This window comes from Rhinatrema bivittatum, chromosome 17 (genome assembly GCF_901001135.1).
Source record: "Rhinatrema bivittatum chromosome 17, aRhiBiv1.1, whole genome shotgun sequence".
NCBI classification, from domain to species: domain Eukaryota; kingdom Metazoa; phylum Chordata; class Amphibia; order Gymnophiona; family Rhinatrematidae; genus Rhinatrema; species Rhinatrema bivittatum.
In genome coordinates this window covers 38,520,868-38,536,983 of record NC_042631.1, presented here as the reverse complement: position 1 = coordinate 38,536,983, position 16,116 = coordinate 38,520,868, and the positions used below count along the sequence as shown (strand labels likewise).

Below are 16,116 nucleotides of genomic sequence, written 5' to 3'. Positions count from 1 at the left end.
TCCTTCAATTCATATCGTCCTAACCATGGATGCAACCAACCGGAGTTAGGGAGCTAATGCAGATGGGCTTTGCACCCAGGAATATTGGTCTGCCCAAGAATGTCTGCATCAGATAAACTTCCAGGAGCTCCGGGCGATTAGGTATGTGCTATGGGCTTTCAGAGATTGGCTATCTAACAAAGTTGAACAGATTCAGACGGACAATCAAGTAGTGATTGTATTATTTCAACAAGCATGGAAATGTCAGATACTACCTCCTGTGAGATGAGGTGGTCCCTTCTCTTGGGGGATAGCGCTCAGGACCAGCTATATTTGTCTGTCAAGAACTCACGAATGGTCCCTCAACTAAGGATAGCAAATAAGATCTTCTGCCTCTGGGGCATCCCAGAGGTGGATCTATTTGCTGCTCACACATGATCTTTCACACACAGATGCTCTCTCATCCACATATATTCTTTCATATACATGCACATGCTTTCTCTACATAGACATGCCCTCTCACACACACGCAGCTGGGAGCCTCTGGGCCTCATCCCTTCTTCGGCTTCCGGTGGGTTGGGCTGTGTTGATGGCTCATAGGGCCCCCTCACTTCTTTGGCTGCTGGCAGCCATCTTACCCTTCCTCATTATAGTGCTGCCCCTACTTAATCTGTTTTGGGAGTGGAGGGGGAAGTGGTTGGAAATGGAGCTAATTTATGAACCTTACTTGTTTTGGTCTTAGAGTTGTTGATGTATTCATAGTTGTAAGAAGCATGCTCTCGGAGTGATGTCCTACAAATTAGTTGATTTTGCACATCCCTTGACAGAAAATGAACCTCACTCGTAAGCCAGAGTATGTTGAGTCTGATATCAGTTTCTAAAATTTACTGCTAAAGCCCTTCTTAATATTTGTATTGTGCCAAAGAGAGAGACCTCCTGGAGTAGTTAGGGTGTTATATATATATCTACCTTATAAATGGCCTGTGACCGACGGCCCGCAAATGCGCAGTAGAGCACAGCTCTACTGCGCATGTGCGGGCAAGGATGTCGATCAGAAAAAAAAAAATGGCGGTGGGGCCGCAGGAGCGGGAGGAGAAGCAGCGGCGCCGCGCGCGCGCGCGGTGCCGCTGCTTCTCCTCCCAGATCTGCCGGCAGATCTCGGGGGGGGGGGGTGTCACTCCCCACGCCCCCCCCACCGAGATCTGCCGGCAGATCTCGGGGGGGGGGGTGTCACTCCCGCGCCCCCCCCCCCCCGAGATCTGCCGGCAGGAGCGGGAGGAGAAGTACGCGGTGCCGCTACTTCTCCTCCCCAGATCTGCCGGCAGATCTCGGGGGGGTCACTGCCGCGCGCGCGGGAGTGACCCCCCCCCCGAGATCTGCCGGCAGGAGCGGGAGGAGTTAATGGAGCCGGGTGAGGGTTGCGGGAAGTCGCGCTTACGGCGCCGGGAGGAAATGGAGGTGGGTGAAGGGAGGGAGAGAGGGGGACTGAGTGAGTGGGAGGGAGAGGGGGACTGAGTGAGTGGGAGGGAGGGAGAGGGGGGACTGAGTGAGAGGAGAGGGAGGGTGGAGAGGAGTGGGTAGGGGAGGGGGGTGGTGAAGAGTGAGGGGAGAGAGAATGAGGGGGAGGTGAGAGACAGAGGGATGTAGCCCGTTTTAACGGGCTTTACGGCTTGTATATATATATATACATACAGGCAATATGTCTAGACACACTTGGAAGTCCTTTTAAACCAGACTGGTGGCACCCAATATAATTGGGACTATTTCTGTATCTTTCTGCTACACTTTCTTGGTCTCTGCATCATTTGGTACTCTTTCTCTCCATATGATGCACATATTAGTCACTTGGCGCTGGCATTTCTTTCAGCAATACTGTTCTTATGTTTTTCTCCTTTACCAAAATATCTGGTGCTCTTGCATCAAACTTTTTATCTGTTGGAATATGAATGTTTTTCATTCCTGTCACAGTTTGGGGAGAGTAGGGGGTTACGGTTGTACCTTCCAACCCACAAGAGCCACTAGGTAGTGTGACTGGAAATGGGAGTCGGAGAGGAGGTTCTATTCAAGCATTGATTTAAAGTGCCTGGCAGTTCGAGTACAATTCAGAGAGCACTAGCATTGAAAGGGGCAAGTTTGTAGTTTGTTGGCAGCTAAGAGTTGTTGCAGTTTCTCTTTCATACTGATTTCTTAAGATGTTTCACAGGAGGCAAAGGCATTTAAAAAGTTTGAAAGGGGGCTGGCCCTGCTGCTCAGGCTGCTGCTGTCTGGTGATTCCCTGTGCAGTGGAGCTGGATGAACTTGGGCATGCCATGGAGGTGGTGCGTTCAGGCCTGGGGAGAGAGGGAAAATGATTGCCACTAGTTTGGTGACCTCTATCAACGAACCGGCTATGCTGACAGTGCCAAAGGAGTTCCCATGTCGCCTGAGTAAGCAGTCTGGGGAGAAGAAGGGACAACAAATATTTTTAAGGGCATGAGGAGGCCAAATATATTTTTCTTAAAACAGCTTGAAAGCTTTTCCTTTGGCCACGTTGCCTTTACCATTCTGAATTTAACTAATTTAGGGTCACTATTGTTCAGATTCTCATCAGAAGCCTGAGCAGCCATTGCACAGATACATGCTAAAGGGTGGCAGGGAAAACACTTTTCAAAACGATCTGTGGTACAGTTTTGTTGTTAAAAGGTATAAGAAATAAAACACGTACCAAAACAAGAAAAAAGATCTTGGGAGGAGAGCCAAACGTTTCTGTGCTGGTGTGTGTAATTCTGACGAGGTGGTTGGTTAGAGGAAGGATGTACTTTTTTTTTTTCCAGTCGTCTGTAGCAGGGTAGGAATTGGGTGTGTTTATGGTGCTAAAGAATATACTGACTGAAGTCTGTGATTTTTTTTTTCCAGGTATTTGGTGCTAGAACATGTTTCAGGGGGTGAACTCTTCGACTATCTTGTAAAAAAGGGAAGATTAACACCAAAAGAAGCCAGAAAGTTCTTCCGACAAATCATTTCTGCGTTAGACTTCTGCCATAGTCATTCAATATGGTGAGTACTGAAGTGAAGGCTAACCCCCCCCCAGAGCACAAGAGAGCAAGCCCAGCTGGTCGCATGCATTCGCAGGGACCACTCTCTCTGCTCATAGGTGCCTGCGCACGAGCGGAGCACTAGAAATGTCACAAGGCCAAAGGCAAGGAAGCTCAGTCAGCCTCCATATACAGACTGACCATGCTCTGCTGGGAATCAAGTGGGGCGCCGGAGCTAAAAAATATGTAAAGTTCATTACAAACGTAGCTTAAAAATACAGAGCCAACTCAATTTTCATGGCCAAAGCAAAAAAAAAAAAAAAGATGTTCCCAATCGTTATTTGAGCAAATGGCTGTTAGTGAAGGGGCTGTGATATGTACTTGATATATTTATCATTAAGGTTTACCTGTATGCACCTCTGTGTAAGGTAAAGAAACGCATTTGCATTGGTTTCTAAGTAGGCCCTCATATGTGCTTTTATATCGGCATACATATACATGTGTCCGTCGCCTAGTCATATCGCTGTCACACATCCACACATATGTATTTTTCGGGATGAGCACATACACAGGCATCTCTCCCCTCCCCCCCACCACACACAGTCCTTCTGATCTTCCTTGTGTCACCTGCATCTCTGAATCTGTGATTAGTTTTTCTGTTGCTTGAAAGTGTGAGGATTTCTCCTGCCGTTTGCAGAAAGTCAGATCTCTTCCTGTCTCCTAAATATATAGTCCAGCCTCTTGAAGGAGGAAAGGATATCTACTCCTCTAGACTGTTCACCCATGCAGCGGGGGTTTCGTCCCCTGAGAACCCCCAGGCATGTATGAGAAGAAGAGACAGAAATAAACTGGAAGGTGATCAAATGAAGTTCATTTCAGCAGTGATGATCTATTAGATACAGAGTAATTAGTACGCAGGGAATTTTTTTTTTTTTTTTCATTTTAGCACAAAAGAGCTGTTGTATATTAATGTCATGGCTCATTTGTCCCACGTCGTCATAGAAAAATCACTTCCATCCCTACTTTTCAGCCAAATGCGTACTGTGCTTTCTTTCACACCCAAAATTTACATAGCAACTTGCTCAACCCGTCGATTTCCCCGGCTCTCCTTGCAGCTGCTTCCCGTCATCCCACTGCCCTCACTCATCCAGCTGTGGGAACCATTTTCTGTTCCGCCGTTCCCGTTTTGCAGAGCATTCTGGCATCCCCAACACACTCACTCTCACTCACTCTGTGCAGAATTTTCTCACCTTATACAGCAGAGACGACAAGATCCTGGCCTGCACTGCCAGGTTATGTTAATGCTTCCCTGCTAATTTTGTTTATTTCCATGGCTGCGTAATCCTTGCTAAGCGATTACTTACCAAACAATCTTCTTGTAGGTCACGGTTTGTCATCATTCTTCCGCTCTCAAGTTCCATTGTATTCCCCTCCCTCCTTCCCCCCCTTATATTTTCTTTTCTTTCTGCAGAGTTGTTTAAAATTGCAGCTGCATAATGCAACTACAAACAAATTATTTATACATTTAAATATGCATTGTATCTATATCCATCATTCTTAGAGACTGGGAGCCTGGCAGATGACAGCTGAAAAATTCAGGGGGAGTGATTTGAAGGAAAGCCGTAACTGAGTTCTGTCCTTGCTAATCAGAAGCGGTATTAATGGCAGTGCTGGAGGATGCCCTGGTGTAAATATATTAGTGGCAGTGCTGGAGGATGCACTGGTGTAAATGTATTAGTGGCAGTGCTGGAGGAAGCCCCGGTGTAAATGTATTAATGGCAGTGCTGGAGGAAGCCCTGGTGTAAATGTATTAGTGGCAGTGCTGGAGGATGCACTGGTGTAAATGTATTAGTGGCAGTGCTGGAGGAAGCCCTGGTGTAAATGTATTAATGGCAGTGCTGGAGGATGCACTGGTGTAAATGTATTAGTGGCAGTGCTGGAGGGTGCCCTGGTGTAAATTTATTAGTGGCAGTGCTGGAGGATGCACTGGTGTAAATGTATTAGTGGCAGTGCTGGAGGAAGCCCTGGTGTAAATGTATTAATGGCAGTGCTGGAGGATGCACTGGTGTAAATGTATTAGTGGCAGTGCTGGAGGGTGCCCTGGTGTAAATGTATTAGTGGCAGTGCTGGAGGGTGCCCTGGTGTAAATGTATTAGTGGCAGTGCTGGAGGGTGCCCTGGTGTAAATGTATTAATGGCAGTGCTGGAGGATGCACTGGTGTAAATGTATTAGTGGCAGTGCTGGAGGGTGCCCTGGTGTAAATGTATTAGTGGCAGTGCTGGAGGACGCCCTGGTGTAAATGTATTAGTGGCAGTGCTGGAGGGTGCCCTGGTGTAAATTTATTAGTGGCAGTGCTGGAGGATGCACTGGTGTAAATGTATTAGTGGCAGTGCTGGAGGAAGCCCTGGTGTAAATGTATTAATGGCAGTGCTGGAGGATGCACTGGTGTAATGTATTAGTGGCAGTGCTGGAGGGTGCCCTGGTGTAAATTTATTAGTGGCAGTGCTGGAGGATGCACTGGTGTAAATGTATTAGTGGCAGTGCTGGAGGAAGCCCTGGTGTAAATGTATTAATGGCAGTGCTGGAGGATGCACTGGTGTAAATGTATTAGTGGCAGTGCTGGAGGGTGCCCTGGTGTAAATGTATTAGTGGCAGTGCTGGAGGGTGCCCTGGTGTAAATGTATTAGTGGCAGTGCTGGAGGGTGCCCTGGTGTAAATGTATTAATGGCAGTGCTGGAGGATGCACTGGTGTAAATGTATTAGTGGCAGTGCTGGAGGGTGCCCTGGTGTAAATGTATTAGTGGCAGTGCTGGAGGGTGCCCTGGTGTAAATGTATTAGTGGCAGTGCTGGAGGGTGCCCTGGTGTAAATGTATTAATGGCAGTGCTGGAGGATGCACTGGTGTAAATGTATCAGTGGCAGTGCTGGAGGGTGCCCTGGTGTAAATGTATCAGTGGCAGTGCTGGAGGATGCCCTGGTGTAAATGTATTAGTGGCAGTGCTGGAGGACGCCCTGGTGTAAATGTATTAGTAGCAGTGCTGGAGGACGCCCTGGTGTAAATGTATTAGTGGCAGTGCTGGAGGATGCCCTGGTGTAAATGTATTAGTGGCGGTGCTGGAGGATGCACTGGTGTAAATGTATTAATGGCGGTGCTGGAGGGTGCCCTGGTGTAAATGTATTAGTGGCGGTGCTGGAGGATGCACTGGTGTAAATGTTTTAGTGGCAGTGCTGGAGGATGCACTGGTGTAAATGTATTAGTGGCAGTGCTGGAGGATGCACTGGTGTAAATGTATTAGTGGCAGTGCTGGAGGGTGCCCTGGTGTAAATGTATTAGTGGCAGTGCTGGAGGACGCCCTGGTGTAAATGTATTAGTGGCAGTGCTGGAGGGTGCCCTGGTGTAAATGTATTAATGGCGGTGCTGGAGGGTGCCCTGGTGTAAATGTATTAATGGCGGTGCTGGAGGATGCACTGGTGTAAATGTATTAGTGGCAGTGCTGGAGGATGCACTGGTGTAAATGTATTAGTGGCAGTGCTGGAGGGTGCCCTGGTGTAAATGTATTAGTGGCGGTGCTGGAGGATGCCCTGGTGTAAATGTATTAATGGCGGTGCTGGAGGATGCACTGGTGTAAATGTATTAGTGGCAGTGCTGGAGGGTGCCCTGGCGTAAATGTATTAGTGGCAGTGCTGGAGGACGCCCTGGTGTAAATGTATTAGTGGCAGTGCTGGAGGACGCCCTGGTGTAAATGTATTAGTGGCAGTGCTGGAGGACGCCCTGGTGTAAATGTATTAGTGGCAGTGCTGGAGGATGCCCTGGTGTAAATGTATTAGTGGCAGTGCTGGAGGGTGCCCTGGTGTAAATGTATTAGTGGCAGTGCTGGAGGACGCCCTGGTGTAAATGTATTAGTGGCGGTGCTGGAGGGTGCCCTGGTGTAAATGTATTAGTGGCGGTGCTGGAGGACGCCCTGGTGTAAATGTATTAGTGGCGGTGCTGGAGGACGCCCTGGTGTAAATGTATCAGTGGCAGTGCTGGAGGATGCCCTGGTGTAAATGTATTAGTGGCAGTGCTGGAGGGTGCCCTGGTGTAAATGTATTAGTGGCAGTGCTGGAGGGTGCCCTGGTGTAAATGTATTAGTGGCAGTGCTGGAGGACGCCCTGGTGTAAATGTATTAGTGGCAGTGCTGGAGGACGCCCTGGTGTAAATGTATTAGTGGCGGTGCTGGAGGATGCCCTGGTGTAAATGTATTAGTGGCGGTGCTGGAGGGTGCCCTGGTGTAAATGTATTAAAAAGGTGAATTTTGAAAGCTGGGTGCATGCCAAAATCGGGAGAGGTGTGTGTATGTAGGACATGGACATATCCAACCGATTTTAAAAGCCACTTGCATAGCACATGCCTCCCCCGATAAGTGTCTCTCTGTTGGAACAAAAAAGGGGCGTGATGTGGGCGGAGCCAACAGAAGTGCGGACAGGTACTTACTGCCTAGTCCACACCCAAGTCCAGTGCCGCATAACTTTAGTTCCGCTATGGAGGAGGTGTAAGCTTTAAAAAAAAAAACAGACATCCATGAGTGTTTTAAGGGGTCTGGAGCAGACTAAAGAACCAGTGGAGTTTCAAGGACCTAGCTCTAGACTGGGAAATGGATGGACAAATTGGTGAAACTAGTCATGGCGTGGAGGTTCGCCTGTTCTAAAATTCCCCCATTTGCACGGCTCATACCCAGATAGGCGCAGCTGGAAAATAGGGTGCACGCATGCTTTCGCCTAGGCTATTTTATAACATGCGTTCATATGTTATGAAATGGCCGCGTCCCTGGGCAGACGCTAACGCATAGGCTTCAGTGTGCGCCCGCACGCCCCTTTGATAGTTACCGTCCCTATGGGGGCAATGGAGTGTGTACTGGTGTAACTGTGCCTTTTCCTGGCTGAAAGGAAGTGGCAAGAACAGGGACTGAACTATACGAACTGTGACCGGATCCCGATGGTGACTTGCTAGGAAGCAATGGCTGTGCAGAAGCGTGTGGAAGAAATTACCTGTGGTGATCAGGAAAGGAGAAAGTCATGGGTATTTACCCGAGAGTGGAATAAACTACTATTTGTATAGGTGGGAGAGTCCGACGTAGGCATTGAAATGACTGAGATTTTAGGAGGGCAGGGAGTACGGGATTTTGTTATTGTCATTGTTTTATTTGATTATTTTGTGTGCTGAAGTTTATGGTATTTTTGTATTTAACATGTCGTACTATTAAGATGTTATGAATCGCTTTTATTGTACCTCACCTTAATTGGGCGTCTGTAAGGCGAGTAATCAAGTGTTGGTTGATAGGTAAATAATATGGACTGAGCTGAAAGTAAAAACAAATGAATAGAAAGTATGAAGCTGAAGCGGACACGATAGCAGCATTCTCTAGTAAATTCATTTGGTAATTAGTCATTGAGATTTCTTTTCTTTTCCTTCATGAAGCGACCGGTAGTGTCTAACATTTTTTGAAGGCTCCTCCTGTTCAGCTACTCCCACCTAAGTAAACCAAGGGTGTTGCTGTAGTGCAGAGCCCCATGCATTCTTGATAATACCACATGAAAAAAGTATGAATGTAGCACTATAAATTGGAAAATGAACTTTGAAAGTGTTCATAAATTGAGAGTGCACTGCAACAGATCATATATTACGTTTTCAATTTATATGTCTCCCACCTCCTGAAGGTTCCGGGGCAGCTTTAAACATCAAAACATACAAGAGTTTAAAAATATTTATAACATAATGCAATAACATGATGTACCTGGTAAGCACCCAAACATTAAATAGATCCCATGTTACTAATGCCAGTAATAGCAGTGGTTATTCCCTAAATCGATACCTACAGTACTTTGAAGTTCTTGAAAAGCAGTATATAAATCAATCAAACAAATGCACAGAGCGCACATCAAGCTAGCCTTGGATGCTTTTGACCTTCACTGAGGCCAGGGACTTCTGTACATGTATCCTCCAGTTCCCTTAGTAGTGATGTCTTTATTGAAGCTTAAGGAGGAATGGGGGATCGTGATTCTTATAGCCCTTCGTTGGCCAAGACCAAACTGGTTTCAACTCCTTTGTGTGATACCCATTTAGGAACTGATCAGACTGGGAATTTTCTCATATCTCATCACTCAGGCTCAGAGTAGTCTTCACCATCCAAACCTTCAGTCTCTCTCACTCACCGCTTGGATGTTGAGAGACTGATTCTGCAGCCCCTTGACCTTCTGAGGATGTCTCTTTCAGAAAGCCTTCCAAGAAACATATTCTATGTACTGAGCTGGAGGAGGTTTACTGTGTGATGTGAGGGCAAGGTCCTGAATCCCTTCTCCTGCTGTACAAAAAACTGCTTGCTTACCTTCTACAACTCTTGGAAGCTGGTCTTAAGATCAATTTGGTTAGGGCTCACCTTAATGCAAGTGGTGCATATGTTCACCGTGTACATGGTAAGCCCATCTCTGAACAGTCTTTAGTTGTACATTTCATGTGGGATCTGCTTCATTTGAAGCTTTCCATAAGACGACCTGCTGTGTCCTGGGACCTCAGTGTAGTTTTGTTCCAGCTGATGTGCTCCTGTTACCTGAAGCCAGTGTGCTCCTGTTACCTGAAGTACTTGACCTGTAATGTCGTATTTTTGATGTTGGTCACTTAAGCACACAGGATCAGTGACTTATCTTCCTTACAACAAGTTTTTTCATGATAGGTTGGTCTTACATATGTACCCTAAGTTCCTGTCTAAAGTGATGTCAGAATTCTATCTTAACCAGTCAATTGTCCTTCCAACATTTTCCCCCAAGTCTCATTCTCACAAAGGTGAACAAACTCTGCACAGTTTGGACTGCAAGAGAGCTTAGCCTTCTATCTGGAGCAGACAGCAGCTCATAGAAAGTCCACTCACCTTTGTTTCCTTTGATCAGAGGAAGGTGGGGATCGCCATTGCAAAACAGATGCTTTCCAGTTGGATAGCAGATTGCATCTCTTTTTATTATGCCTGGGTGGGCTTGAATCTCGTGGGTTGTGTCAAGGTTTATTCTATCCAGGCCATGGCAGCATCAGTGGCTCACTTGGGTTCAGTCCCCATGGAGGAGATCTGCAAGGTTGTGACGTAGAGTTCTCTGCACTCATTCACATTGCATTACTGTTTGGCAGGGATGACCCACACGACAGCAGGTTTGGCCAATCTGTCCTTCGGAACTTATTTGATGTGTAGAACCCGACTCTGTACCCACCTAAGGCCCGTTGTTTTTGTTCCAGGCTGCCTCCCCTTAGAGAATATACGTATAAACAAGACTTGTTGCCACCTAAAATATTGTGGGTGTGCTAGAGCTTTTCCCTGGGGATCCACCAGGACAGTTTTTAATGGTGGTGGGGGGGGGGGGGGTCGGGGGACTGAGAGGAAGGGAAGGGAGCTTATAGGGACAATTTTTATTTATTTGTTTTAACTTTTTAAAAGCAGAAACACTTTCTTTTTTTTTTTTTTGGGGTGGGGGAGGTTGAGATCTGGACAGTTTTTGGTTTTTTTTCTTCTTTTCTTTGGCACACTGAGAAGGGAGGGGTGATGTCCAGCAGAAACAATTTACTATTTAAGGGCAGGAAGAACAGGAGGACCAGTTTAAAGGGTTTTGTTTTGTTTTTTAATAAAAATACAATTGGGAGGAAGAATCCTAGCTTGATGGTGGGGTGGGGGGAGTCTGCCAGTTAGTGCCGGATTTCCAACACTTCTGGCAGGGGATCCCAGCCGCACTTATGCTTAGATTCAGGAGAACATTCAGCCGGAAACCTGGTGGATTAGGTTCAGCCGAACATTTCCCTAAAGATGATCGCTGAAAATTATCCAGCTATCCTACCTGCTCGCTGGCTCTTTCAGCGCTGAGCTCCAAGTGTGTTATTGCAAGAAAGTAAAGGGTCGCCCTGAAAGAAAATAAACCACTGTAAGAATAGCGTGGAAGTCGTACTCGCAATAGAGAAGTCAAAGTTTATTTCTGAAATTGCTGTTTTCCTTTTTCGAGGGGATTTCTTAGTTCTTTACAGTGTGACAGCGTGCTCCAGGCTTTATTGGTTTCTTTTGTTTTGCAGAATAAGACGTATGTGTGTGTGTATGGGGGGGAGGGGAGTGTGCGTGTGCAAAAAATAATCTGAGTAAGAGCTGCAATAGCAGAAGGTGCCGCAGGTCTGTATAAATGGATCTCTGTGCTAGAAAACCAGTGGCAGGGGAAGAAGTGTGGGGGGGGGGGGGGGCTTAGGGATGGAAGTGCATCTGCACTGGAATAGCACAGGGTATTCTATTGCCACCTCTCCATGCTCCCCCTCCCCCGCTCACCCCCACCCTCTGCTGCGCTATCGTACCATTTCTTTTTCATGCTCTGAAAAATGACGTCGGTAGTTTTATTTGCTAGGGCTCTGGAATCGAACAATGGGCGATAACCTCAAGGGAAAGTGCACTTGGCAGAAGGAATTATGATAACATACAGTTTACTCCTGTTCTGCATTCCATTCAATTCCCTCTGCATCAGAGGCAGAAATTTGCATTTAAATAGAAATGATTTACGTGTCAAAGCTGGTCTGAACTCACAGGGCCAGTCCTAAGGATCAGAACACGGAGCCCTCAGGTGGGGGGATGGCTCTGGCTTTTGCTAGAGGAAAACTGGGATGCTCCAATTAACTGTGGATCGTTTCGTCGGTGCTGGAGCTAGAGAAATAATTGTATTTTTTGTTCTTTTTCAAGTATGGTCTCGCACGCCTCTGTCTCAAAGAGAAGCATCCAGTGCTGTCCTGGTTAGTGCTTTGTAACATGATGACATGCTTGGCTAGGGTGAAGGAAGACCAGAAACACCCATCAAGTGTTACTTTCTGTTGGGCTGATACAGTAAGGTGCGGTAGAAAGAGCTGCGTTAGTGCCCGGCGCACTCGCGTTTGCCGCACGCACAGTTCGGATCACCTACCACTCGATACTGTATTTAAATGGCATGCAAATGCAAGCCGCGTCCAACGCGCGTCCATGAAGCGCAATCCATTTTACTGTATAGGCGCTATACAGCTATACAGCGCCTATACAGTATCCTGGGTGCGCTGGTACCTGTCATTTCAAATGACGTTTGAAATGACAGGTACCAGGAAATGGATGGTTCTCCTACAGATCCCGCTGCCTTGAGCGCCCAGCACCAGCAAGCCCCAGCAGCCGGTGATCGGAGGCAGGGAGCGCAACAAAGCACCCTCCTTCGGACGGACAAGAGAGACGAAATTTCACAGTCCCAAACCAACCCAATCCAAGCCAAGCCCCAGCAGAGAGAGACGAAATTTCACAGTCCCAAACTTTCCCCCAGCCCCCGCTCACCTGTCCTGGCCACGGCCACGCAATCCCCCAGCAGCAGCAGTAGAAGGGCGTCAAGAGAGAGCGGCTTCAGCAGCCCCGCCGGCGAAGGTGAATACGTGCACGCCTGTACGTCCAATATGGGCGCTCAAGGCAGCGAAGGCGCATGCGCACATGCCGTGACCGGCTGGACGTCGGAGGTCACGGCATGTGCGCATGCGCCTTTGCTGCCTTGAGTGCCCATATTGGACGTACAGGCGTGCACGTATTCACCTTCGCCGGCGGGGCTGCTGAAGCCGCTCTCTCTCGCTGCCCTTCTACTTCTGCTGCTGGGGGATTGCATGGCCGCGGCCAGGGCAGGTGAGCGGGGGCTGGAGGGATGTTTGGGACTGTGAAATTTCGTCTCTCTCTGCTGGGGCTTTGATTGGGTTGGTTTGGTTCGGGACTGGGCGGCTAAGTGCAAGAAGCATTTATTTTCTGTGGATTGGGTTGGTTTGGGACCGGGCAGCTAAGTGCAAGAAGCATTTATTTTCTGTGGATTGGGTTGGTTTGGGTCTGGGCGGCTAAGTGCGAGAAGCATTTTTTTTTCTGTGGATTGGGTCGGTTTGGGACTGGGCGGCTAAGTTCACACTAACGCCAGGGTCAGGGTAGGCGGTAAATTAGTAGGTTAAAGACGCGGCAAGATAGCAGGTTAAAAAGGCGATAGTCGGGGCGCACTTTACTGTATGGGAGGGAATAGCTAATCGGATCGTTTACATACATATACATGCCGCGGGCGGAAAGGGATACGCGTCAAGTTAAAGAAGCGGTAAGGATCGGTAAAAACAGACAGTGAATCGCGGGTTAGACTTACGCGGCGAAATTGTGAGTACACAATGGGTTAGAAACGGGGTAACTGCGGCCGCGCTTTACTGTATCGGCCTGTATGTATGCGCCAGAGGAGAGGAACGTGATCAACTGTGCTTTCAAATGCCGGGAGGCAAGCATTTTTCGGCGGGAAAGAAGCTCTTGAAAAAGGGGTCATTTATTAAGCTGAATGGTGGTAGATTCAGGAATAACATAAGGAAAAAGGTTTGTTGTAGAAAAGGTGCACGATGGGGGCTAAAACAGTAATAGAATGCAAAATAAGCAGAGAGGTAAAATAAAAGTAAATGCAGAGATGTTATGTGGCAAACTAGATGGGCCACGTGCTCCTTACCTGCCACCGTACCCTGCTGCTTCTGTTTGCCTAACACCTACCTCAGAGCCCTACTTACCAAGCATTTTTCCCCTGGACACAGACTGGGAGAAGACCTTCGGTAAACAAGGGAAGGGAAAACAAGCCCTGCAGCACGGATAAAATAATTCCTAATCCCAGTCCCGCTGGATATGTGATCCCTTCTCTCTGAAGTTTTAACTTCATCTTAGTGCCCATCTCATGTGCCTTGTGTCTGGCTTTCAGCCCCACTCCTGCTATCCAACCCCTCGCCATGTAGACCCACTTGGGAAGTGTGTTAAAAACACAGGAGTCCCCTCAAAAGGGAAAGACCTGAAAATTCAAATTAAAATGCTTTTTTTTTTTTTTTCCTTCATCCGCAGCGCTTGGAAATGTGAAACTGCATGTGTGAAATAATTTACAAGCTTGCCAGCTTGCTGTGCTGATTTACAGTTCTTAGTTTCGGGATCACGCTAGTATTTTTGTGTCTTGTGGGCCACGTGCAGATCCCCCCCATGCACAGTTTTGGCCTACCTCATGTACCGCAGCACTCGCTGTACCAATATCGTCTTGGCGCCAGGCTTGCTGGCCACCTCCTCGCTGTGGTGTTGCCTTATATACTGCCTCACTATGCGGTCTGAATGCAATCCTTACGCAGCGCTTCACGGCAAAAGCTCAGAGGGCAATTTCCTGAGGCGATTTACCCAGATATTTCCAAAAAAGTGATGCCCTCTATCTGGTTAGAAATAGGCACGGCCTCCCCAGGGCATGCGCTTTTATTTGGATTGTGATGAAGCTTTCCCGGGGGGGGGGGAGTAAAATGGCTTGAGTGCACGGGATTTTCAAATGCATGCAGGCTGTTTTACTCCCTGCCCACCAGTAGCAAGCAGAGAGTACCCGGGTGCCTTCAGCATGTTAATAAGTGCATAAGAACATGTCATGCCGGGCTACATACCAAAGGCCTTTTGAGCCCAGCCTCTCGTCTCCTACAGTGGCCAGTTCTGGTCTGGTCCATTCCGTGTTGCTTATTCCCAGGGAAAAGCTGTGGCTTTCTCACGTCTGCCAGGCTGCTGATGCTTTTGCTTCAGGACCTTGCCAAACCTATTTTTTAAATTCAGCTACTCTAGTTGCCTTGACTCACATCCTCTGGCTGCAAATTCCACAGCTTGATTACACGATAGAGTGAAAAAATGTTTTCTCCGATTAGTTTTAAAGCTTTCTACCTTTTAGTATCGTGGCATGTCCCCTAGTCCTAGTACTATCTGAAAGGGTAAATAAGCATTCCCACTTATGATTTTAAAATCCTTTTATATGTCCTTTGTCATCTCTTCTCCAAGCTGAAGAGCCCTAAACTCTTTAACCTTTTTTTCATAAGGGAGCCATTCTATCCCCGTTACCATTTTGGTTGTCCTTCTCTGCATTTTTTCTAGTTCTGCTACGAGACAGGGCAACTAGAACTGCCCACGACACTCAGGCTGCGGTTAAACCATTGAAACACTGATCTGCTCTGCTTTATTTTCCATTCTTTTCCAAATAATTCCTAACACTTTGTTTGCTTTTTTGACCGGCATCACGCACTGAACTTAGGGTTTCAGTGCATCGCCCACAGTGACTCCAAGAAATCTTTTCCAGGGTGGTGATTCCTAACACAAAACCCAGCATCGTGTAACCGGGATTATTTTTCTCCGTATGCATCACTTTGCACTTGTCAGCATTAAATTTCATCTGCCATTTAGATGCCTGATCTTCCCAGTCCCCCAACGTCCTCCTGAAACTCCTCACGATTCTCTCATCTTCTAACAACTTTGAACCATTTTGTGTCATCCACAGATCTGATCACCTCACTTGTTGCTCCCTTTTCCAGATAATTTATAAAGGTTAAACATGGAGAAGAAGGTCCATTTCGTTTTCCCCTGTTTCCTGTCTTTTTAATCAGTTACCAATCCACAGTAGGACATTGACTCTAGGGTTGTGATGTCATCTCAAACAATATAAGAAATGACAGTGGTATTTTATTTTTATTTTATTCTGTTTCTGCCATTTAAAAAAAAATCAAAAAAAAAATCAGGGCACAGATTTAAAAAATAAATAAAATAAATAAAATCCCCCCCCCCCCCCGGTTTCCTTCCATCCCCAGACTCTGTGCCAGCCCCCATGGCCACTGCCCCTTAACATACCTCCAATTAGGTCACCTTCCTGGGCTGTTCCTGCTCCTCTGGCACTATTTCTCCCGATGGCGCCAGCTTTTCACCGAATAGCAAAACGCCGCCGCACCATTTTGTTGTCTGACTAAAGGTTGGGCACCATTAGCAGACTCTGCTCACAAGGTTTGGCACGGAGTCCAGGGAGGCCTACAGGGCATCGGAGAAGGGCCGGGGGGGCATTAACGATGGCAGCTGGGGTCTGATTTCAGTACATGCAATTCTAAAATAGTGCACACTAAAACCAAATGAAATGAAAAAAAGAAATCAAACCTTGTCCCCGAAACTACCCCCGCAAACAGAATGAAAATAAATTCTGCCTGCCTGCACCTAATTGCCTCCTATCCCATGACTTTTCTATTTATTTATAGATGTTTGATATTTCACCTTTTACCAAGAATGGCCGCCAGA

At 47.2% G+C, this 16,116-nt stretch overlaps 1 protein-coding gene across 5 annotated transcripts in view; it reads left to right on the top strand.

Annotated features, from left to right (window-relative positions):
- The window catches only part of BRSK2 (BR serine/threonine kinase 2), an 830,501-nt gene that overhangs the window by 622,607 nt on the left and 191,778 nt on the right, over positions 1-16,116 (top strand). For all 5 annotated transcript variants that reach the window (XM_029582478.1, XM_029582480.1, XM_029582479.1 and 2 more), the window contains exon 4: positions 2,875-3,015. In XM_029582478.1, the coding sequence (XP_029438338.1) occupies positions 2,875-3,015 (141 nt within the window). The remainder of the gene's footprint in view (positions 1-2,874; positions 3,016-16,116) is intronic.